The 24341-nt window shown below is 37.5% G+C and overlaps 1 protein-coding gene across 7 annotated transcripts in view; it reads right to left on the bottom strand.

Moving 5' to 3' along the window:
• Positions 1-7187: 7187 nt before the first annotated feature.
• The window catches only part of CCDC18 (coiled-coil domain containing 18), a 115609-nt gene continuing 98455 nt past the window's right edge, over positions 7188-24341 (bottom strand). For 6 of the 7 annotated variants that reach the window (XM_040470998.1, XM_040471003.1, XM_040471000.1 and 3 more), the window contains one exon: positions 22857-23756. In XM_040470998.1, the coding sequence (XP_040326932.1) occupies positions 23184-23756 (573 nt within the window). In that variant the 3' untranslated portion in view covers positions 22857-23183. Of the gene's footprint in view, positions 7330-22856; positions 23757-24341 lie in introns of those variants that run through there. The other variant, XM_040471002.1, reaches the window with a different exon arrangement.

The following is a 24341-nucleotide window of genomic DNA, read 5'->3' as shown; positions in this document are numbered from 1 at the left end:
TCATTCTCTTTGAAGCATGAGGTGAAATCATATGCTCACTGTGTGTATCTGTGTGTGGGTGTTTTAACGGACTTATGAGAAGTAGTGAAGATTTGACCCAGGTAGAAATAAATAGTAATACCAAGAAGGATTTTTATGCAATGGTGTACAATCACAAATGTGTATGTTAAGATATTTTACAAAGAGATGTTCAAAATTCAGTGGGTTAAATAGAATTTTATTTTTCTCTCATGTAATAGCCAAGGAGAATGCTCCAGATCACTTAGACACCTATGTTGCTTCTATTATTTTTGTTTTTGTTTTTGTTTTTGCTATTCCCAATGGTATTTTCTTCACATGCATGGTTGAAGTTGGGATGCAGGCAATTTTGGCTGTAGGGAAAGGGAAAGACCTTGGAAGAGCACATATGTAATACTTAAGTGTTCAAGACTGAAGTGGTACACATCATTTTGCTTGTATTCTTCTGGTGAGAACTTACTCATTGGAGATACTGGGCAATACAGTGACTGCCCATGGGCCCAGCTAAAACTTTGTAATTACAGGAAAAGGAAAATAATTTATTTTAGTGAAGAACCAGTAGTCCTCACCACAACATGGTTGTATGCTTTTCTCTAACAATATATGACTTAAATATAAGGAGAAAAAGGGCAGTTAATAAATTCAGTAGTTTTTCCATGTAACTTAAAAGACCAAAAACTTCAGGATATTGGCAATGGAGTGATTTGAAGTGATACTCCATCATATCTAAGCTGAAGAAGAAAATGAATAATCACAGCAGCCAACAGTTAGCATTTACTGAGCACTTATTCTGTGCCAGGTATTATTCTAATGTACTGACTTGTTTAATACTCGTAACGATTTGAGGTAGGTAACATTATTCTACTTTATAATTGAGGAAACAAATACACAGATTAAGTAATTTGCCTCAAGTGACAAAGTGAATTGGTGACAGAGCCAGGCTCTGAATGGCTGTTAAAAGCTATTTCTGCATCTTTTGAGACAAGTGTGGTTTTTTCCCTTTATTTTGCTTATTCTATGAATTACATTATTTTTAAGTAAGCCAGTCCAGACTTACTGGCATAAGTCATTCAGTAATTATGTAACCTTCTTATATCTCTGGGTTTTGCTTGCTAATATTTCATTGAGAATTTCTGTGTCTATGTCAGAGGTCCACAAACTTTAAAGGCCAAATAGTAAATATTTTAGACTTTGTGGCCTATCATATAGTCTTTGTCACAACTATTTAGTTCTGCCTCTATAATATAAAAGAAGCCATAGGCAATATATAATTAAACTGTTTTCAATCACAGGGACAGGAAAGACACATTTGGTTTGAGGGATTATAATTTTCTGACCTACAGTCTACATTCACAAGGGTTTCTTCATGTACTGTTCTTGTTAAATTTTGGTATCGTTGTTATGGTGGCCTCACAAAGTAATCTGCAAATTTTTCTCTTCTCCATTGTCAGAGTTTCAGGGGTTCTTAAGATTCCTTAATCATATTTTATTTTATTTTATTTTATTATTTTTTTTTTAATTTTTTTTTCAACGTTTATTTATTTTTGGGACAGAGAGAGACAGAGCATGAACGGGGGAGGGGCAGAGAGAGAGGGAGACACAGATTCCGAAACAGGCTCCAGGCTCTGAGCCATCAGCCCAGAGCCCGACGCGGGGCTCGAACTCACGGAGTGCGAGATTGTGACCTGGCTGAAGTCGGACGCTTAACCGACTGCGCCACCCAGGCGCCCACCTTAATCATATTTTAAAATGTCTGTAGGATCTATTGTCATATCCAGCCCCTCTTTCATTCATTCAAAATATTGGTTATTTCTATTCTGTCTTGATAAGCCTTCCTAGATCAATGAATTTTATTATTATTTTCAATGAATCAACTTTTAGCTGTATTTTCTCTGCTTTTTTCCATATTACTGATTTTTGTTCATTTTTTCCCCTTCTATTTACTTTAGGTTTAATTTGCTCTTTTTTGTCCTCTAGCTTCTTGAGGTGGTAATTTAGACCACTGATTTTAAACCCTTTTTCTTTACAGATTATTTATAAATTAATTACAAAGTGTTTAAAGCTATAAATTTCCCTCTAATTAAGCTGCTTTAGCTGCATCTCACAAATTTTAACTTTTGTGTCTTTATTACCAAAGAGAATACCTAAATTCTCTTTTTATACATTCTTTGACCCAAGAATTATGGGCAAGATTAATTTCCACATAATTTTCTAGATTTTCTAGATATTTAAGAACACTGTGGTCAGAGAGCATACTCTGTAGAATTTCAGTCTTCTGAAATTTCTTGAGACCTAAGTTGTGGCCCAGCATATGATCTGTCAACATTTCATGTACACTTGAAAGGAATGTGTAATTTGCAGCCGCTAGGAGTGGTATTCTTTAAATTCAGTTAAGTTAGTTGATGGTTTTGTTCAAGTATGTATCATTTTTTTTTGTCTCTTATTCTTTAAGTTATTGGAAAATGGAGGTTAAACTCCCACTGTGATTGTAGATTTTTCTGTTTCTCCCTTTAGTTTTGTTAGTTTTTACTACATGTGTTCTGAAGATTATTTGGTGTGCATTTAGGAGTATGTCTTCCTACTGAAAGGGTCCTTTTTCCATTATGAAACATCATTCTTTATCTTCACCAATACTTCTTTTTTTGAAGTCTGTCAGAAATTGCCTGCTGTTTGCCTGGTGCTTTTTTTTTTTTAAATCCTTTTTACTTTCATTCAGTATCGTCTTTATATTTAAAGTGTGTCTCACTGTTTCTGGTCAGAAATCAGTCTTCTTTTGGATCTTTGCTTCTTAGACTTTTTTCTGTGTTTGCTTTTAAGAGTTTCTTTGTTTCTTTAGTGTTCAGTAGTTTTCACTACTGTATACCTAAGTATGATGTTCTTTGTATTTATTCTGCTTAGGGTTTGCTGAACTTAGAGGGCCCGTAGGTTGTCCATTTATTTTTCCACACCAAATTTGATATATTTTGTCATACTTTTCTAAAATTTTTTCCTGTCCTGTTTGCTCTTTACTTCTTTTTTAAAATGTATATTTATTGTAGCGAGAACATGAGCAGGGGAGAGAGGCCGAGAGGGAGAGACAGAGAATCCCAAGCAGGCTCCACACTCAGTGTGGAGAAGGATGCAGGGCTCAATCCCACAACCTTGGGATCATGACCTGAGCTGACATCAAGAGTTAGACGCTCAAATGACTGAGCCACTCAGATGCCCGTCTTTCTTTTCTTCTTAATAATGACTCACATTGTCTTGGTTGTTCTGTTCATACTTATTCAACCATGTTTCTCTGTTGGAGTTGACATTTTCTATTAATATGGTTTCAAGCTGATTTTCATTTCCAATAAACTGTTACAATTGTGGAGGACATGAGGGCAAGACCAATACCAATTATTCTATCATGGCTGGATGTATAAGATTCCTACTCAAAGTCCACATTCTCAACCACATTAGTAAATTACCTCTATGAGAGGATTCCATATTATTGAAAAAAATGTTAAATGGAAATATGTTCTTAATGTGGAAAAATATCAACAGGGATTAGAGAATGAGAGAGCTGAAAGAGATTGTTGTTAGAGAATGGGAGGTGGAACACATGATAACAAGATCCTACAGGTATGGATGGCTGAAATAGAATAGTCTAGTAATAGTCTATATTTTGTAGAAAGGGAAAAGAATGACCTGATAGCCACCAGGTCATCTTTGATGGCAAGAACTAGGTGAATGATGATGGAAAATAAGCAAACACCTAACAAAAAAAGGAAAACAGGAAAGCAGGACAGGTAAATTTTGAGAAACTATCATGAGTTTGGTTTTGGATAAATTTAAGATTTTCTAAAAAAATTTTGATGTTTTCTTTCTTTATTTTTTGAGAGTGAGAGACAGAGCATGAGCAGAGGAGGGACAGAAAGGGAGACACAGAATCCAAAGCAGGCTACAGGCTCTGAGCTTCAGCACAGAGCCTGACACAGGGCTCAAACCCACAAGCTGTGTGTGATCATGACCTGAGCTGAAGTTGGATGCTCAACTGACTGAGCTACCCAGGCGGCCCTAAAGTTTTGTTAGGAAAAAAAAAAAAATCTATAGGATATCCAGGGAACTGTCTGAGTAGGCAACTGAAAATACAGATCTGTTGCAAGGAAAAGATGGAGATACAGATCTGGAAGTTATTACCATAAAGATTATTATTGAAGCAATAGTACTGGATGAACTAATCTAAGAAGAACAAATACCTGTAGAAGAGAGATCTAAGGTAGAAACTAACCTAGGGAATCCCAATATGTTATAGGTAGGCAGACAAGAATACTAAGAATGGATGTTCAAAGAAGTAAAAGGCAATATAAAGAGGCAATGTGCTTTAGCAGTTAAGGGCATGGACTCTTGAGTCAGTTCAAATCCCAGCTGTTATACTTATAAAGCTACATGACCATGAGAAAAATTATTTAACCCATCCGTGCCTGTTTTCTATAAAATACAGTGATAAATACTGGCACCTTCCTAATGAGAAATGATCACAATAGCTCTACAGGCTCATTCTGCCTCCAATCTCCTGTCCTCTCAAACTTTTAGTAGCAGAAAAGGCAGCTGGATCAACAAATTTGAGCTAGCTTAAGAGAGGAACAGAAAGGTTCCCCCTCTCTAACAAGGCTACTCCATCTACAAATAAGTTTCCATTAGTTCACAGCTACATAAATATTCCCTATCTCAGCCCAATAATAAATATGTAGACTCTTATGGGGGCAGGGTTCCTTTCCACTGGAACTTTGAACACAGTATATGCAGACTATGCCTAAGCTGTGTAGGACCGGAGAGTTTGAGGGATTGTGTGCCCTCTACTACTGCCCTCTCTGTAAACTTTTCCTCAATAAACTATCTTACATCTATCTCATGTGGTACTACGGTATTGTGTTGCATGACCTCCTTGAAAGATATTTCCTCATAGGTTGTTGCTATTCTTGTTCCTCTTTACAAATATAATAATACTTGTAAAGTGTCTACAACATTGCCTGGCATATGCATAATAGTATGTATTATGTAAAGATCAGCTATTTGTTTCTAAAAGAATCAGGAAAGATTGGCAGTGTTCTGGAGTCAGAGATAACAATACAAAATATCAAAATAAAGAATGAAAATAGGACACTGGGTATGGCAACAGAGTAGTAAAAGTCAGACTGTATTAGTTTAAGGATTGGGTTGGAAGTAAAGAGTAAAACAGTGAATACAAACTCTTTTTTTCTAAGAAATTTGGTGGCAAAAAAAAAAGATAAAGTACATTGGTTAGCACTTTTTTGCTTGCAAGGGACAGGAATCCAATTTGAACTAGCTTTATAAAAGGACTTACTATAAGAATATTGTGATGTCTCAATAATGTGGCTGAGTCTCAGAATCATGTGAAACCAAGATCTTCAGTTATTCTTTTTGTTGTTCCTTTTGGTAGGTTTGTTTCATTTTTTCTCCTCTTTTCTCCAGACTAGTTGCATTGCTGCTTTGGCCCACGTGGTAGGAAAGATGGCTATAAAGAGCTCGGGAGTCTTGTATTTTATCGTTCAGGCATGCAGTGGAATTTGTTTGCAGTTTCGGCTTCAAAATTCTTTTTTTTTTTTTTTAAATTTTATTTATTTTGAGAGAGAGGGAGAGAGAGAGACAGATAGGCAGACAGACAATGAACAGGGGAGGGGCAGAGAGAGAAAGGGAGACAGAGACTCCCAAGCAGGCTCTGCACTGTCAGAGCAGAAACCACTGTGGGGCTCGATCTCACAAAGTGTGAGATCATGACCTGAGACAAAATCAAGATTCAGAGGCTTAACCAAATGAGCCACCTAGGCGTTCCTCAGCTTCAAAATTCTTAAGGAAGGACCCTGACCCTGCTTAAACTAAGTAGCCAGGGATGAATGAATCAATAGTATCCAGGGATACATAAAGGAAATTGAGGGAGATTGGACCTGATGATCTCCTATGAAATAAGTGGCTAACTTATTTCTTTAGAGTATAGGAGATGTAGTAAAGGGGGTAGTTGAAAATATAAATATTAATATACCTGTCAAGAGGAAGAGGAAGGAAGGTAGGAGGAAAAGGTTAAAGTTTGTCAAAAATAAGAGTCCAGCTCAGACTGGAAACTAAATTAACGAAGGTGTCAGATGTACAACGTGACTACACAGTAATGCTCACTAGTCCATGAAAAAGAGTTCATAAGGCACATGGTAGAAACTTGGGGGAAAGGGAAATAAGGGTGCTGGCTAAAAAGAATGAATTAGTAATTTAACTCTTAGAGTCAAATCACTAGTAGGTAGAAGTAAAAAGATAAACTTTATTCGATTCCTGACAAGTAATTACAAATTCTCAATTAGTGTTATTCAAGTGGTACTGTCAACGTTAATGGCTTTAATGTTTACCTGTTAGAAAAAATGAACTCCATATTCTTTTCTAAGGACACATTCTAACATTCTAAGAATAAAAATATTTGGTCTAATCTTGAGAGGTTTTTAAATTTGAGGGTTTAAATATGTCATCTTAATTTTGCTCCATTATTTTTATTCTACCATAAAGCTGGCCATGTATAAATAGGGTCACTAACCCCAACTCCATCTCACGAGACTTAGAAAATCAGTTTATTTGGAACACATTCTTGTGTCATTATGTTAAATAATTCCACTTGTAAAACAGGAATAATAATAGTATATACCTCATAAAATAAAATTATGTGAATTTAATGAGTTGACAAATAGAAAGTGCCTAGAATAGTGACTAATAAATGGCAAACACTCAACAAAAGCCAGCCTTATTAGTATAATTATGAACCTGTGGCAGAAGGACTTTTTAATTCATATTACTTATTTGAAAAATAAAGTTGATTAAGTGTCCAACTCTTGATCTCAGGGTCACTGATTTCAGGTCTTGATCTCAGGGTCATTAGTTCAAGCCCCACACTGGGCTCCACACTGGATGTGGAGCCTATTAAATAAACAAATAAATAAATAAAACAAAAATAAAGTATTACTAGAACAATAAGCAAATGATATGGTAATCTAAATTGAAAATATAAATGATTTAATGTACTTATTAAGCATTTTAGCAGTGATTTTTACATAAAAAACAAAGACAAGGACAGTAGCAAGTTTAAACCAAAAATGAGTAATGAATTAACTTCCGCAAAAAGAAAAAGCTTTCGAAGAACTTTCTTTAAATATACTGAAATATAAATTTATTCAAAAGCAATACAATAACAGCTTCTATGAAGTATGAGCTACATGTAATAAATACAGTACCAAAAATCTCATTTTTCATCATATCAACATCTTCTTTTAATTACAACTTTTCTCCCTGGAATATTAAAAAAAAAAGATTAGTTTTTGAAATATTCTTATATTAATTTAGTATTAATGTCCACTATAATAATCAGGAACATAATTTAAAGCAAGAGTGGGAAATGCTTACTCAATTAAACATGAATCAGAAAAAGTAAAAAATGGACCACATGAAATGCAAAAAGCAAGTAATTCTGGTTGGGGGGCATTGGGAGGGAGTGCAAAGTTTAAATTGATTTAAAAAACAAAAACAGAGGACACAATAAAAATAAAATATTTAGACACTGGTGTCACATTATGGTTTGAGGGCACAGTAAGGAAGATAGAGGAAGGGCTACATGAAAAAAGTCAGTGAAAAAGAGGGAAGAGAAAAAAAGCAAAAAAGGAAAATGACAAGAGAAATATTTGCATCAAAAAAGAGCACAACAGGGGCGCCTGGGTGGCGCAGTCGGTTAAGCGTTCCGACTTCAGCCAGGTCACAATCTCGCGGTCCGTGAGTTCGAGCCCTGCGTCAGGCTCTGGGCTGATGGCTCGGAGCCTGGAGCCTGTTTCCGATTCTGTGTCTCCCTCTCTCTCTGCCCCTCCCCCATTCATGCTCTGTCTCTCTCTGTCCCCAAAATAAATAAAAAAAACGTTGGGAAAAAAAAAAATTAAAAAAAAAAAAAAAAGCACAACATACAGAAGTAGAAAAATACTGGGAAAAGGCCCAGAAGATTCTAAAAATACAAGTCAAATACTCTTGTCACACCTTGGTCTTTACTTAGGCCAGGGATTTGAAAATGTTATTATGTCTCTGGTATTGCCTGTAATCTTCCTATCCATCCCTGTTTTCCCTACAGCTGACTTTCTCAATTTTTGTTTTTCATCTTATTGCATGGCATATGGACCATATTTGCAAATGACTTTTCCTTTTTGGAAATAAGATGATAAACAATACTTCTTACAACTTCGTAATAAGCTGTGAATTACCTAATTAATCAGTATTCACAGCGCAGTATTCCACTGTTCAGATCTAAAACAGGAGTTTTTAACTTGGTATCTGTGAACTCCTTGATAATATGTTCAAAATTTTGTGTATGTGTAATTTTTTGTGTGACTTATGAAGGTTTTGTCACCAGAAAACTGCTGTGTTAGAGGCTTTATGGTGAATGAACTGCCAACATAGTTAACTGTTAGGAAAATCAGTATTTGGGCTATAACATAAGTAAAAGAGATAACTAACACTTAGTAAGTACTTCTCACATAGTCATTTCTAGTTTTTTTCTGCTGTATCAATGGACTTTAAAACTGCACTCTCTGGAGCACAGCTGGATTAAGGCCAACTGATGCCCTCAACACAACCCAACAATGATGCCCCCTCTCACCTTTCCATTGCTTAAAATAAAGAGCTTAAGGATTCTTCACACAAATCAGAGCATGACTTAAATGCCAGCTGGTGTTACTCTCTACAAAAGTGAAACTCACACCATAAGTCAGAAACAAATGTAATTTCTTGATGACACCTTCAAACCAAATTTAAACCCAAGGCACTCACTATACCAAAGAAAAAGACAGTTTAACAGTGCACACACATTAAACTGCAACATGGCAGATAAAGACAATTACAAAACAATCTACTACACTCAAGTGTGGCAGTGAAAGAGTTAAGGGCATGATAGCTAGGGCAAAACACTGTGGTACTCCCTTTCCCTTGGTGCCCTAATCTCAGGCTTATGTTCCTTAAAGATTAATCCAGTCCTGCTCTGAACTCTTTGCATAAGCAGACATGTAAGAGGGTGAGCAAGTAAGTAACTGGGCAAAGATCAGCCACAATCCACTTTTAATCAGATAAATTAGCTTTGTATCTGATTGACATATTTGGGTTTCTTTATAACATTCTGTTTAAATAACAGTTTCGTTGGCTTAAAAAAGGTTAAAATTTCTGCTTTTATACCAGAGACAAATGCAGTGTTATACTTTAGTGTGGGTGAGGTGAGCTAAGGACAAGAAATGGCCTGTAGATCAAGGTTCTACAACCCAATTTAAAATATGTCAAGTTTTACAAATTTTACACTTATTAATGCAATGTACATGTAAATGATCATGAAGTTAGACAATAAAACCATAGTAAGTCAAAGTTTCTTTCAATAGTAGCAGTCCTTGCTCTGAATTTTCTCACCTTCCATTAAAAGAAAAAAAAAAAAAAAGGAGTCCCTACAGAGAAAGTATTGGGAAGATGTCTTCAGGTACCTTTCCCTTAAGTTTAAGGTATAACGGCAAGTGACGGCCATCTAAGAACTGAGTAAAACCCACAGATGAGCATTTGTCAAGCATTTGTCCCAGCATGGGTCCCACAGAAGTACAGAATAGAGTTCTGGGCAACCCAAAGAACCAGCCCCTTCTTTTCAAGACAAAATTAAACCAACACAGGTAATGCAATTGAGTCTCATGAGCTATGAGGCCCAGGTGAGATTATGTTAAGGCTACCGACTATGGTTAATGCATTTAAAACTCAGTAGAGCATCACTAGCAATGAACAAAGCTATAATGTGAACAGAATTTCACTTTGGCTGGATTTTCTTAAAAAACTGGCTATAGTAGTTTGCATATTTTATTTTATTAGTATTTTGCATGTTTTAATTTGGCTCTGAGCTTCCATTAAAACAGAATAGGTAAAATGAATTATTCAAATGCATCTATTTATTCCAATGACCTATAGACTAAGATATTCTATCAATCAGTTGTGTAGTAACTTTTAAGTCCTAACCTCTTAATCTCTAATTTACTAAGCAGTTGCAAGACCAAACTATGTAATTAAACAGTATTGAAGACAATAGAAACACAACTATGAAATTAGTATATCAACAGTGGTTAAGAACAAAGCCTCATCTATATAATGGGGATAATAATAGTACCCCCTAGCACCTAGCCACCAATTGGGTGGCTCAATTGATTAAGAGTCAGATTCTTGATTTTGGCTCAGCTGATGATCTCACGGTTCTGGAGTTTGAGCCCCATGTCCAGCATTGGGCTCCACACTGACAGTGTGGAGCCTGCTTGGGATTCTCTCTCTCCCTCTCTGCCTGTTCCCCCACTCTCTCTCTCAAAAATAAATAAATTTTTTTTAAAAAAATTAAAAAAATAATAGTACCCCCTACAATAGAAGTATTTGGTACTATTTGGGTAATAATAGTACCAATCAATAAAGATTAAATGAGCCAATTTATGTAAAGCAAATAGTGCCTGCATATAGTACTAATGCTTGTGTATTACTATGATTACAATTTGTCACTGTACTAATCAAGTTTATTCTAAATAAATCAAGGTCTATTTGACCAGAAATAGACTGCTGCACATCTAGGACTCAAAGGGCCACTGGAGTGGAGCAGAGTTCTTAAAAAAGGACGCAGTGTTTCCCACTAGGGAACATTATGAAAACTCATGACAGTTCTTTTTGGTTGTCACTATGATGGGAAGAAAGGGACATCGTCTTGCTGGCATGTAATAAGGACAAAAGATGCCAGATATACTTACTTGCAGGGCCATTTCAACCAACAAAACCATCTGCCTGGTAATCCTGCTAGACTTCCCTAGTCCATTTATATTTTCCCATTCTCCAAGATAACTATTTCATATACCTTTCCTGTTCTTAAACCTCCAATACCTTACTTACCCTGCCATAGCTCATAACCTCACTAAGAAAACCTTCACTAAGAAAATACAGGCAATCAATCAATAAAGAAATTGCTCCCTTCTCACCAAATCTTTCCATGTGTTTCTGTGCGCATATATTTTGCTTTCTTTCCCTCTACAGTGGATGAACTCTTATCCAAGGCCAATTCTTCTCTGCTGGAGTCTATCTCCTTCAGCCTACCTTAAGAATTTTACTCCTTCCACTCTGTGTCTTGAATTATCAGCTTCCCTGTCTACCAGATTATTCCCACCAGTCAAATGCTGTTTATCTCATATTCTAAAAGCAAACAAACAAAACAAAAAACTCTTTCTTGACTATTTCCCTCATTTCTTTACATCAAAAGAGTTGCCTGTTTTTGGTGTTTGCATTTCTTCTCCTATTCTCTGCTGATCACACTCTAATCAGGCTTTATCCCCACTATTACCATGAAGCTGTTCTCATAAATGTCATCAACAGCCTGCATTTTACCAAATATATCAACTATTATTCCTCACTTTATTTAGCAACGTTTGATATCACTCTTTTCTGAAACATGTGATATTATGTTTTCCTTATTTTTTCTCCTGTCTCACTGTTTAAATCTCAGCTTTATTGGATACTCAAGTTCTTGAATGCTAAAAGTAACTTAGCTTTACTAAATTAGGCTTAATTTCGGGGCTTCTTTTTTCTACTCCCACTCATTCCCTTGACTTAACAAGCATTATGGCTTTAACAACCATCTACATGCTGAGCTAAAAATTTAACTTTAGTCTCATTAGCCCAATCATTCATTTGTCACCTTCAGTTTGACATCTAATAGAAATCTCAAATTTAATATATCTAAAGTCAAACTTTTGATCTAAGAGGCTTCCAAATCTGCTCATCAACTAGTATTCACCAACTCAGTGAAAGCTCACTTACTCTGCCCAAAATCTTTGCAGTCTTCTGGACTCTTACTTCACTCAAAACCTACATTAAATCCTGTTGGCTCTACCTTCAGAATATATCCAGATATGGAACCATTCGCAACACTTCCACATCTATCCTCCTGCCTACCCCAAATTGTCTCTTGCCTGGATTATTACAAGATCCACCTATAAAGGATCCACCTACAGATACAAGACTATCCGCCTAGATAGTTTCTGCTCTTGTTCCTTTATCATCCATTCTTCAAAGAACAGCCAGAGTGACCCTTTAAAAACATAAATCAGATAACTGCCAATTCCCTATGCAGAGCCCTCCAATGGTTTCCCATCACACTTGAAATAAAATCCAAAGTTCTTGCAGGAGCTACAAGACTATTAGAGCACCCTCACCCCCCACCTTACAACCCAACCCCTAACTAACATCATCTATCTCCTACTGCTTTCCCTTTTGTTTACACCAAACCAGCAATATCCCTCCTAGCTGGTTTTTGTACATGCCAGACACGCTACCACCTCAGGACTTTAGTACCTGTTGTTCCCTTTCCTCCACTGCCCTTCCTCCAGATATTGGGATTTCTTACTTCCTACTTATTATAGGACTCTGATTAAATGTCACTTTAAAAAAAAAAAAGCTTATTTATTTTGAGAGAGCAAGTGAGCACGCAAGCAGGGAAGGGACAGAGGAGAGAGAGAGAATCCCAAGTAGGCTCCACGCCATCAGCACAGAACCCGTAGTGGGGCTCAAATTCACGAACTGTGAGATCATGACCTGAGCCGAAATTAAGAGGTGGATGCTTAATCACCTGAGCCACCCAGGCCCCCCCAAATGTCACCTTCTTGAGAGGCCTTCCCTGACCACCTTATCTAAAACAGTACTTCCATCACATTGTATGCTCTTATTTCCACCTAGCATTAGAGCATATATCTATTTACTTGTTTACTGAAAGTTTCCCCACAAAAATGTAAACTCTGTTTGGACAGGGTCTTGGCCAGTTTTGCTTATTTCTATAATTCCAGTGCCTGGTATATAGTAGATGCTCAATAAATAATCAAATGGCTGAATAAAGGATATAAAGTAAAGACAAATGTAGTTTTAAAAGGCTAGACGAAAACTAATTTCATCAGGCATTATACACAATTGCCTTGTTTACTATACCATCAGACTTGCTATATACTTGAGGTTTCATGTGAAAATTTTATTTTACCAATAAGAATATTATTTATATCGCTTTCTGCTTATAAGTAGTAAATTAAGCTCCTTTCAAAGTAGAGAAATGAAAAGAAGCTCTAATAGTTTTTGTCTTGGATCCATTCTAAAAATGCTTTAAAAATTTTTTGGGCCACCAATTCTATTTTGAAAGTGAAGCCAATGGGCATTTGAAAAAAGCTGGATTTCTCTGGAAGAGATTTTTTATTTCTATATGCAAGTTATAGATCAAATGCTTATAAAAATGTTGAGTGTCTGCAGGGTCTGTGTAGTAGGGATATAATTACCTATTCAGTATGATATACACAGAATAATGGAAGTAGATAAATTATGTAAATGAGATACTCTGCCACTGTGGAAGTCTATGACTAAAACAAAGGTCCCCTTAATAATTTTTATTAGAATGTTTCCAGAAGTCTAGAAACACAACTAATTTTGGAACTCCAAAAAACATTTTCTAGTATTGCTGACCCTTGAATAACATGGGCTGACCTTTGAATAACACAGTTTTGAAATGCATAGGTCCACTTATATGGCTAATTTTTTTCAATAAATATATTGAAAAATTTTTGGAGACATGCAACAATTTGAAAAAAACTTATGGAAGAGCCTCACAGCCTAGAAATATCAAAAAATTAAGAGAAAGGTATGTCATAAATGCATAAAACATATGAAGACACTAGTCTATTTTTCATTTACTACCATAACATACACACAAATCTATTATAAAAAGTTAAGGTTTATCAAAATGTATGCACACACAGATTGTATATGGTGCCATTTGCAGTTGAAATGTAAACAAATGTAAAGATGTGGTATTAAATAACTATAAAATTAAATGTAGTACTGTAATAATTTCGTAGCCACCACCTGTGGCTATTGTGGTGAGTTCAAGTGTTGTGTTGCTTAAAACACTGTGTGACGTTTATCATCTCCATGTGAGCAGTTCATCTCTCCACTAAATTGTGTATCACAATAAAAAAGTGACCTCTTGCAGTTCTCACATATTTTTCATGGTGTTTAGTGCAATACCATACACTTTGAATAACATCACGGAACCCATATGAGGTGCAGCTAGTGATGTTGGAAGAGCTCCCAAGAAGCAGAGAAAAGTCATGACATTACAAGATAAAATTGAACTGCTTGGTATGTACTGTAGACTGAAGTCTGCAGCTGTGGCTGCCTGCCATTTCAAGATAAATGAATCCAGTGTAAGGACCATTGTGAAAAAAGAAAAGGAAATTTGTGAAGCCATAGCTGCAGTTATGCTAGCAGGTATGAAAACCTTGTACTTTTTATCTTGTGTTTTTGAAAATGCAACTTTTATGTGAGTGTAAGATTGCTCTAAGAAAGACATGCCTATAGACTCTACTATGATTTGAGAAAAAGCAGTCATTATATGACAACATAGGACAAAGGAAAGATAAGGATCTAAAGCTGGAGAATTTAATGTCAGCAAAGGATGGTTTGTTAATTTTAGAAATAGGTTTTGCTGAAAAAATGTTGAGGTACAGCCACAGCAATTTCTTACTTGACACATCTCCAAAGGCAAGAGAATTAAAAGCAAAAATGAACTATTGAAACCTCACCAAGATAAAACCATCTGCGCTGCAAAGGAAACAATCAACAAAACTAAACGGCAACCGATGGAATGGGAAAAGGTATTTGCAAATGACATATCAGATAAAGGCCTAGTATCCAAAACCTATAAAGAACTCACCAAACTCCACACCCAAAAAACCCCAAATAATCCAGTGAAGAAATGGGCAGAAGACACGAATAGACACTTTTCTAAAGAAGACATCTAGATGGCCCAAAGAAGCATGAAAAGATGTTCAATGTCACTCCTCATCAGGGAAATACAAATCAAAACCACACTGAGATACCACCTCATGCTGGTCAGAGTGGCTAAAATGAACAACTCAGGAGACTATAGATGCTGGAGAGGATGTGGAGAAAAGGGAACCCTCTTGCACTGTTGGTGGGAATGCCAACTGGTGCAGCAGCTCTGGAAAACAGTGTGGAGGTTCCCAAAAAAATTAAAAATAGAACTACCCTATGACCCAGTAATAGGACTGCTAGGAATTTGCCCAAGGGATACAGGAGTGCTGATGCATAGGGGCACTTGTACCCCAATGTTTATAGCAGTGCTTTCAACAATAGCCAAATTATGGAAAGAGCCCAAATGTCCATCAACTGACGAATGGATAAAGAAGATGTGTTTTATCTATACAATGGACTACTACTTGGAAATGAGAAAGAATGAAATCTGGCCATTTGCAGCAATGTGGATGGAACTGGAGGGTATTATGCTAAGTGAAATAAGTCAGGCAGAGAAAGATACCATATGTTTTCACTCATATGTGGATCTTGGGAAACAACAGAAGACCATGGCACAAGGGAAGGGGGGGAAGAAAAAGTTACAGAAAGGGAGGGAGGCAGGTAAACCATAAGAGATTCTTGGATACTGAGAACAAACTGAGGGTTGATGGGGGGGGGTGGGGGAGAGGGGAAAGTGGGTGATGGGCATTGAGGAGGGCACTTGTTGGGATGAGCACTGGGTGTTGTATGGAAACCAACTTGACAAATTATATTAAATTTTTTTTTAAATTTGCAATTCAAGAAAATCATAATTTAAACTCTATGGTAAACCTGTAACATCAACTATTAAAGAGTACATTGTTTAAAAAAAAAATGTTGAGCTAACAGAGAAGCAGCTTCTGCTGACCAAGAAACAGCAGACAGTTCCCAGACCATTACGAAAATCACTGAGGAGAAAAGGTATCTGCCTGAATGGGTTTTTAATACAGACAAAAATGCCTCCAAAGACATTTAGTTTTATGACATGGACCTTCTAGGGTATGGACACTGAAATTAAAGCAAATGGTTGAAGAACAATTGGTATTGTCTAAAATATTTTGAAAGAAATGCAAAAAAAAAAAAAACAAAAAAAAAAAAAAAAAAACCACCCAGAAATGCTGATGTATTTTCATGAAGTTACACGAAATGTGCCTGCCTCTCCTGCCTCCCCTTCCACCTCCTCCACCCCTCTGCCTCTGCCATCCTTCAGACAGCAATAATAATAATGGCTGTATAGTTAATAAATTGAACTGTTGTATATGCGTATTTTCATGTTAAATAATAATGTATGACAAGAACTGTAAGAGATGTTTCTGTGTCATCATCAGCATCATCTAAGTACTGACCATGTAGAACATCATGTGCAAGATGTATATGGAAGTAGGCAGACTATCCTTACATAGGTATAAGGTAAGTAGTATTTAATACAAACTTAAGAATGTGTTAGTTTTCTGTTTTATAACTTTGCTTTCAAATAACATTACCATAGGGTGTGTCCCTCTCTCTAGTAAATGAAGAAGGTGCAGAGCAACCCATCATCACGGGTAAGTAGTTTTTAAAAAAAATAGAACACTGTTTCCAACAGTATATTATGAATATGGCTAGAATGAAATTTTATAATGATTCATTAGTGTAGAGGCTAGGCTACCATAAAGCATTCATATTGCTGCTGCTTCCTTATCAATGTATGAATTATTAACCTATAAATAAATATGAATTTTTTTCATATTATCTTTTCATTTTTTATATTTAGTGTTAGTTATACATATATAACACCAACAGTGTTTTGTATAAGACAATATTGATGTGGGTACTGACAGATAATTCATCTTGTAAAACATGATATAACTTACATTATCAGTAAATACAATACAGTACTATAAATGTATTTTCTCTTATGATTTTCTTAACATTTTCCCTAGCATACTTTATTGTATACATATAACATACAAAATAGTTTAGAGAGGGAAGATGACGGCGTAGGAGGACGCTGGGCTCACCGCGCGTCCTGCTGATCACTTAGATTCCACCTACACCTGCCTAAATAACCCAGAAAACCGCCAGAGGATTAGCAGAACGGAGTCGCCGGAGCCAAGCGCAGACGAGAGGCCCACGGAAGAGGGTAGGAAGGGCGGCGAGGCGGTGCGCGCTCCACGGACTGGCGGGAGGGAGCCGGGGCGGAGGGGCGGCTCGCAGGCCAAGCAGAGCCCCCGAGTCTGGCTTGCAAAAAGCGGAGGGGCCTGATGGACTGTGTTCCGACAGCAAGCTCGACTTAGCGTCTGGGAGGTCGTAAATTAACAGCTCTGCTCAGAAAGCGGGAAGGCTGGAGGACAAAGGGAAGGAGAGCTGCTGAGCCCCCGGACGACAGAGCTCAGTTTGGTGGGGAACAAAGGCGCTCGCCAGCGCCATCTCCCCCGCCCATCCCCCAGCCAAAATCCCAAAGAGAACCAGTTTCTGCCAGGGAACTTGCTCGCTCCGAGCAAACACCCAACTCTGCGCTTCTGCGGAGCCAAACCTCCGGCAGCAGATCTGACTCCCTCCTGCTGCCACAGGGCCCCTCCTGAAGTGGATCACCTAAGGAGAAGCAAGCTAAGCCTGCCCCTCCTGCCCCTGTGCACCTTGCCTACCCACCCCAGCTAAGACGCCAGATCCCCAGCATCACAAGCCTGGCACTGTGCAAGTAGCCCAGACAGGCCACCCCACCCCACAGTGAATCCTGCCCCTAGGAGAGGGGAAGAGAAGGCACGCACCAGTCTGACTGTGGCCCCAGCAGTGGGCTGGGGGCAGACATCAGGTCTGACTGCGGCTCCGCCCACCAACTCCAGTTATACACCACAGCACAGGGGAAGTGCCCTGCAGGTCCTCACCACGCCAGGGACTATCCAAAATGACCAAGCGGAAGAATTCCCCTCAGAAGAATCTCCAGGAAATAACAACAGCTAATGAGCTGATCAAAAAGGATTTAAATAATATAACAGAAAGTGAATTTAGAATAATAGTCATAAAATTAATCGCTGGGCTTGAAAACAGTATAGCTGACAGCAGAGAATCTCTTGCTACAGAGATCAAGGGACTAAGGAACAGTCACGAGGAGCTGAAAAACGCTTTAAATGAAATGCATAACAAAATGGAAACCACCACAGCTCGGATTGAAGAGGCAGAGGAGAGAATAGGTGAACTAGAAGATAAAGTTATGGAAAAAGAGGAAGCTGAGAAAAAGAGAGATAAAAAAATCCAGGAGTATGAGGGGAAAATTAGAGAACTAAGTGATACACTAAAAAGAAATAATATACGCATAATTGGTATCCCAGAGGAGGAAGAGAGAGGGAAAGGTGCTGAAGGGGTACTTGAAGAAATCCTAGCTGAGAACTTCCCTGAAGTGGGGAAGGAAAAAGGCATTGAAATCCAAGAGGCACAGAGAACTCCCTTCAGACGTAACTTGAATCGATCTTCTGCACGACATATCATAGTGAAACTGGCAAAATACAAGGATAAAGAGAAAATTCTGAAAGCAGCAAGGGGTAAACGTGCCATCACATATAAAGGGAGACCTATAAGACTCGTGACTGATCTCTCTTTTGAAACTTGGCAGGCCAGAAAGAGTTGGCACGAGATTTTCAGTGTGCTAGACAGAAAAAATATGCAGCCGAGAATCCTTTATCCAGCAAGTCTGTCATTTAGAATAGAAGGAGAGATAAAGGTCTTCCCAAACAAACAAAAACTGAAGGAATTTGTCACCACTAAACCAGCCCTACAAGAGATCCTAAGGGGGACCCTGTGAGACAAAGTACCAGAGACGTCACTACAAGCATAAAACATACAGACATCACAATGACTCTAAACCCATATCTTTCTATAATAACACTGAATGTAAATGGATTAAATGCGCCAACCAAAAGACACAGGGTATCAGAATGGATAAAAAAACAAGACCCATCTATTTGCTGTCTACAAGAGACTCATTTTAGACCTGAGGACCCCTTAAGATTGAGAGTGAGGGGATGGAGAACTATTTATCATGCTACTGGAAGCCAAAAGAAAGCTGGAGTAGCCATACTTATATCAGACAAACTAGACTTTAAATTAAAGGCTGTAACAAGAGATGAAGAAGGACATTATATAATAGTGACAGGGTCTATCCATCAGGAAGAGCTAACAATTATAAATGTCTATGCGCCGAATACCGGAGCGCCCAAGTATATAAAACAATTACTCATAAACATAAGCAACCTTATTGATAAGAATGTGGTAATTGCAGGGGACTTTAACACCCCACTTACAGAAATGGATAGATCATCTAGACACACGGTCAATAAAGAAACAAGGGCCCTGAATGAGACATTGGATCAGATGGACTTGACAGATCTATTTAGAACTCTGCATCCCAAATAACAGAATATACTTTCTTCTCGAGTGCACATGGAACATTCTCCAAGATAGATCATATACTGGGTCACAAAACAGCCCTTCATAAGTTTACAAGAATTGAAATCATACCATGCATACTTTCAGACCACAATGCTATGAAGCTTGAAATCAACCACAGAAAAAAGTCTGGAAAACCTCCAAAAGCATGGAGGTTAAAGAACACCCTACTAACGAATGAGTGGGTCAACCAGGCAATTCGAGAAGAAATTAAAAAATATATGGAAACAAACGAAAATGAAAATACAACAATCCAAACGCTTTGGGACGCAGCGAAGGCAGTCCTGAGAGGAAAATACATTGCAATCCAGGCCTATCTCCAGAAACAAGAAAAATCCCAAATACAAAATCTAACAGCACACCTAAAGGAACTAGAAGCAGAACAGCAAAGGCAGCCTAAACCCAGCAGAAGAAGAGAAATAATAAAGATCAGAGCAGAAATAAACAATATAGAATCTAAAAAAACTGTAGAGCAGATCAATGAAACCAAGAGTTGGTTTTTTGAAAAAATAAACAAAATTGACAAACCTCTAGCCAGGCTTCTCAAAAAGAAACGGGAGATGACCCAAATAGATAAAATCATGAATGAAAATGGAATGATTACAACCAATCCCTCAGAGATACAAACAATTATCAGGGAATACTATGAAAAATTATATGGCAACAAATTGGACAACCTGGAAGAAATGGACAAATTACTGAACACCCACACTCTTCCAAAACTCAATCAGGAGGAAATAGAAAGCTTGAACAGACCCATCACCAGCGAAGAAATTGAATCGGTTATCAAAAATCTCCCAACAAATAAGAGTCCAGGACCAGATGGCTTCCCAGGGGAGTTCTACCAGACGTTTAAAGCAGAGATAATACCTATCCTTCTCAAGCTATTCCAAGAAATAGAAAGGGAAGGAAAACTTCCAGACTCATTCTATGAAGCCAGTATTACTTTGATTCCTAAACCAGACAGAGACCCAGTAAAAAAAGAGAACTACAGGCCAATATCCCTGATGAATATGGATGCCAAAATTCTCAATAAGATACTAGCAAATCGAATTCAACGGCATATAAAAAGAATTGTTCACCATGATCAAGTGGGATTCATTCCTGGGATGCAGGGCTGGTTCAACATTCGCAAATCAATCAACGTGATACATCACATTAACAAAAAAAAAGAGAAAAACCATATGATCCTGTCAATCGATGCAGAAAAGGCCTTTGACAAAATCCAGCACCCTTTCTTAATAAAAACCCTTGAGAAAGTCGGGATAGAAGGAACATACTTAAAGATCATAAAAGCCATTTATGAAAAGCCCACAGCTAACATCATCCTCAACGGGGAAAAACTGAGAGCTTTTTCCCTGAGATCAGGAACACGACAGGGATGCCCACTCTCACCGCTGTTGTTTAACATAGTGCTGGAAGTTCTAGCATCAGCAATCAGACAACAAAAGGAAATCAAAGGCATCAAAATTGGCAAAGATGAAGTCAAGCTTTCGCTTTTTGCAGATGACATGATATTATACATGGAAAATCCAATAGACTCCACCAAAAGTCTGCTAGAACTGATACATGAATTCAGCAAAGTTGCAGGATACAAAATCAATGTACAGAAATCAGTTGCATTCTTATACACTAACAATGAAGCAACAGAAAGACAAATAAGGAAACTGATCCCATTCACAATTGCACCAAGAAGCATAAAATACCTAGGAATAAATCTAACCAAAGATGTAAAGGATCTGTATGCTGAAAACTATAGAAAGCTTATGAAGGTAATTGAAGAAGATTTAAAGAAATGGAAAGACATTCCCTGCTCATGGATTGGAAGAATAAATATTGTCAAAATGTCAATACTACCCAAAGTAATCTACACATTCAATGCAATCCCAATCAAAATTGCACCAGCATTCTTCTCGAAACTAGAACAAGCAATCCTAAAATTCATATGGAACCACAAAAGGCCCCGAATAGCCAAAGTAATTTTGAAGAAGAAGACCAAAGCAGGAGGCATCACAATCCCAGACTTTAGCCTCTACTACAAAGCTGTCATCATCAAGACAGCATGGTATTGGCACAAAAACAGACACATAGACCAATGGAATAGAATAGAAACCCCAGAACTAGACCCACAAACGTATGGCCAACTCATCTTTGACAAAGCAGGAAAGAACATCCAATGGAAACAAGACAGTCTCTTTAACAAATGGTGCTGGGAGAACTGGACAGCAACATGCAGAAAGTTGAAACTAGACCACTTTCTCACACCATTCACAAAAATAAACTCAAAATGGATAAAGGACCTGAATGTGAGACAGGAAACCATCAAAACCCTAGAGGAGAAAGCAGGAAAAGACCTCTCTGACCTCAGCCGTAGCAATCTCTTACTCGACACATCCCCAAAGGCAAGGGAATTAAAAGCAAAAGTGAATTACTGGGACCTTATGAAGATAAAAAGCTTCTGCACAGCGAAGGAAACAACCAACAAAACTAAAAGGCAACCAACGGAATGGGAAAAGATATTTGCAAATGACATATCGGACAAAGGGCTAGTATCCAAAATCTATAAAGAGCTCACCAAACTCCACACCTGAAAAGCAAATAACCCAGTGAAGAAATGGGCAGAAAACATGAATAGACACTTCTCTAAAGAAGACATCCGGATGGCCAACAGGCACATGAAAAGATGTTCAGCGTCGCTCCTCATCAGGGAAATACAAATCAAAACCACACTCAGGTATCACCTCACGCCAGTCAGAGTGGCCAAAAGGAACAAATCAGGAGACTATAGATGCTGGAGAGGATGTGGAGAAACGGGAACCCTCTTGCACTGTTGGTGGGAATGCAAATTGGTGCAGCTGCTCTGGAAAGCAGTGTGGAGGTTCCTCAGAAAATTGAAAATAGACCTACCCTATGACCCAGCAATAGCACTGCTAGGAATTTATCCAAGGGACACAGGAGTACTGATGCATAGGAGCACTTGTACCCCAATGTTCATAGCAGCACTCTCAACAATAGCCAAATTGTGGAAAGAGCCTAAATGTCCATCAACTGATGAATGGATAAAGAAATTGTGGTTTATATACACTATGGAATACTACGTGGCAATGAGAAAAAATGAAATATGGCCTTTTGTAGCAACGTGGATGGAACTGGAGAGTGTGATGCTAAGTGAAATAAGCCATACAGAGAAAGACAGATACCATATGGTTTCACTCTTATGTGGATCCTGAGAAACTTAACAGGAACCCATGGGGGAGGGGAAGGAAAAAAAAAAAAAGAGGTTAGAGTGGGAGAGAGCCAAAGCATAAGAGACTGTTGAGAACTGAGAGCAAACTGAGGGTTGATGGGGGTGGGAGGGAGGAGAGGGTGGGTGATGGGTATTGAGGAGGGCACCTTTTGGGATGAGCACTGGGTGTTGTATGGAAACCAATTTGACAATAAATTTCATATATAAATAAAAAAAAAACCATACAAAATATGTGTTAAACTGTTTAGGTTATGAGTAAGGCTTCCAGTAAACCAGCTATTACCAGTTAAGTTTGGGGGGAGTCAAAAGTTATATATGAATTTTTAGCTGCACTGGGGTGTCAGTGCCCCTAACCCCTGCACTGTTAAGGGTCAAGTTTATTCTAGAGTTCAAAATACTTTCCTAATATGAAATAGACTTAGTACTTTAATGAAATATAAAGATTATATTTAATCATATGTATAGTCTATTTTAATCAAAATTAATTTTCAATGCTAAATTTTCAACCCTACTTACAATGGAATTTTTTGAACTTTCAGTATTTATGTATCACTTAATGGCATGCTTCATTTAAATACATGGATTTTATTTTTACAAACAATATAATGATATTCATTGGAGACAAATTATTATAACTTCTAATGAAAGACATACATACCTGAGGTATACCAGCACCTGTTTGCATAGAAGACTTTTTTAATAGTCTCACTTCTTTGTTTATATATCTTAGCATTCCACTAAGAGTACTGAAGTCATTACTTTCAGAACTATCATCTTCTATGTCATATGTGAGAGGTTTAAATGAGTCTGGCTGGGTATAAGTCAGATCCTTCTGGCTTTCTTCTAATGTTGACGACTGTTCTAATTGCATTTTTTTTAAGTCTTGTAGTAATTCTTCAGAAAGATCTTCATTACTACCAGTTTTGACACTAAGGTCACTGGCACTAATTGAGCGACATAGTTTTCTACACTTGAAAAGAGCTGCATGAGAATGTTTAGCAAATTTTGGATCTTGAATGGCAGGCATAATTTCTGTTGCAGATGGAAGCAGGGCTGGTAGAAACTTGATGTCTTCTGCCCTTTCACGTCCAGAAATTTTGGCTTGTAATCTGGTTAATTCTGATTCCTGTAGAAAAATACGTACACAGTAGGTGTTCAATATATTTTTGTTAAATGAATAAATTACTTAAATGATCTCTAAGAATCTATGATTTTTTAAGTCAACCTTCTGCCCAGAACACAAATTCCTTTCATGACAAACCATGAGAGTTTTCCAAACTCTGTTTAAACCCTTCATTTTGGGAAAATTACCTATGTTCACTTGAAATATGTTAAAACTACACTAAGAAACTCCATGAAAACTAGATTTTCCTTATACAAATGTTACAGTAACAGCATAGGGAACAGACACACAGTAACAGATAGGGAAAATATAAAGAAAAAGGAATCCAAGACCTATCTGTATAAGCTGCCTAAAAGATACTCATTTCAGACCAAACAACACATAAAGGTTCAAAGTGAAGGGAGGGAAAAGCATTTATAATGCAAATGTAAATGAAAAGAAAGCCAGGGGAGCAATACTTCTATGGGATAAAACAGACTGTAAAACAATGACCATAACAAGAGACAAAAAAAGGACACTACATGATCATAAAGGGAACAATCCAACAAGAAGATATAACAATTGTAAGTATTTATGTACCCAATGTGA

This window comes from Herpailurus yagouaroundi, unplaced genomic scaffold, assembly GCF_014898765.1.
Source record: "Herpailurus yagouaroundi ecotype Mexico unplaced genomic scaffold, PumYag 77, whole genome shotgun sequence".
Lineage (NCBI taxonomy): Eukaryota > Metazoa > Chordata > Mammalia > Carnivora > Felidae > Herpailurus > Herpailurus yagouaroundi.
Note: the sequence above shows the minus strand (reverse complement) of the source record. Positions and strands in the feature narration are given on the sequence as shown.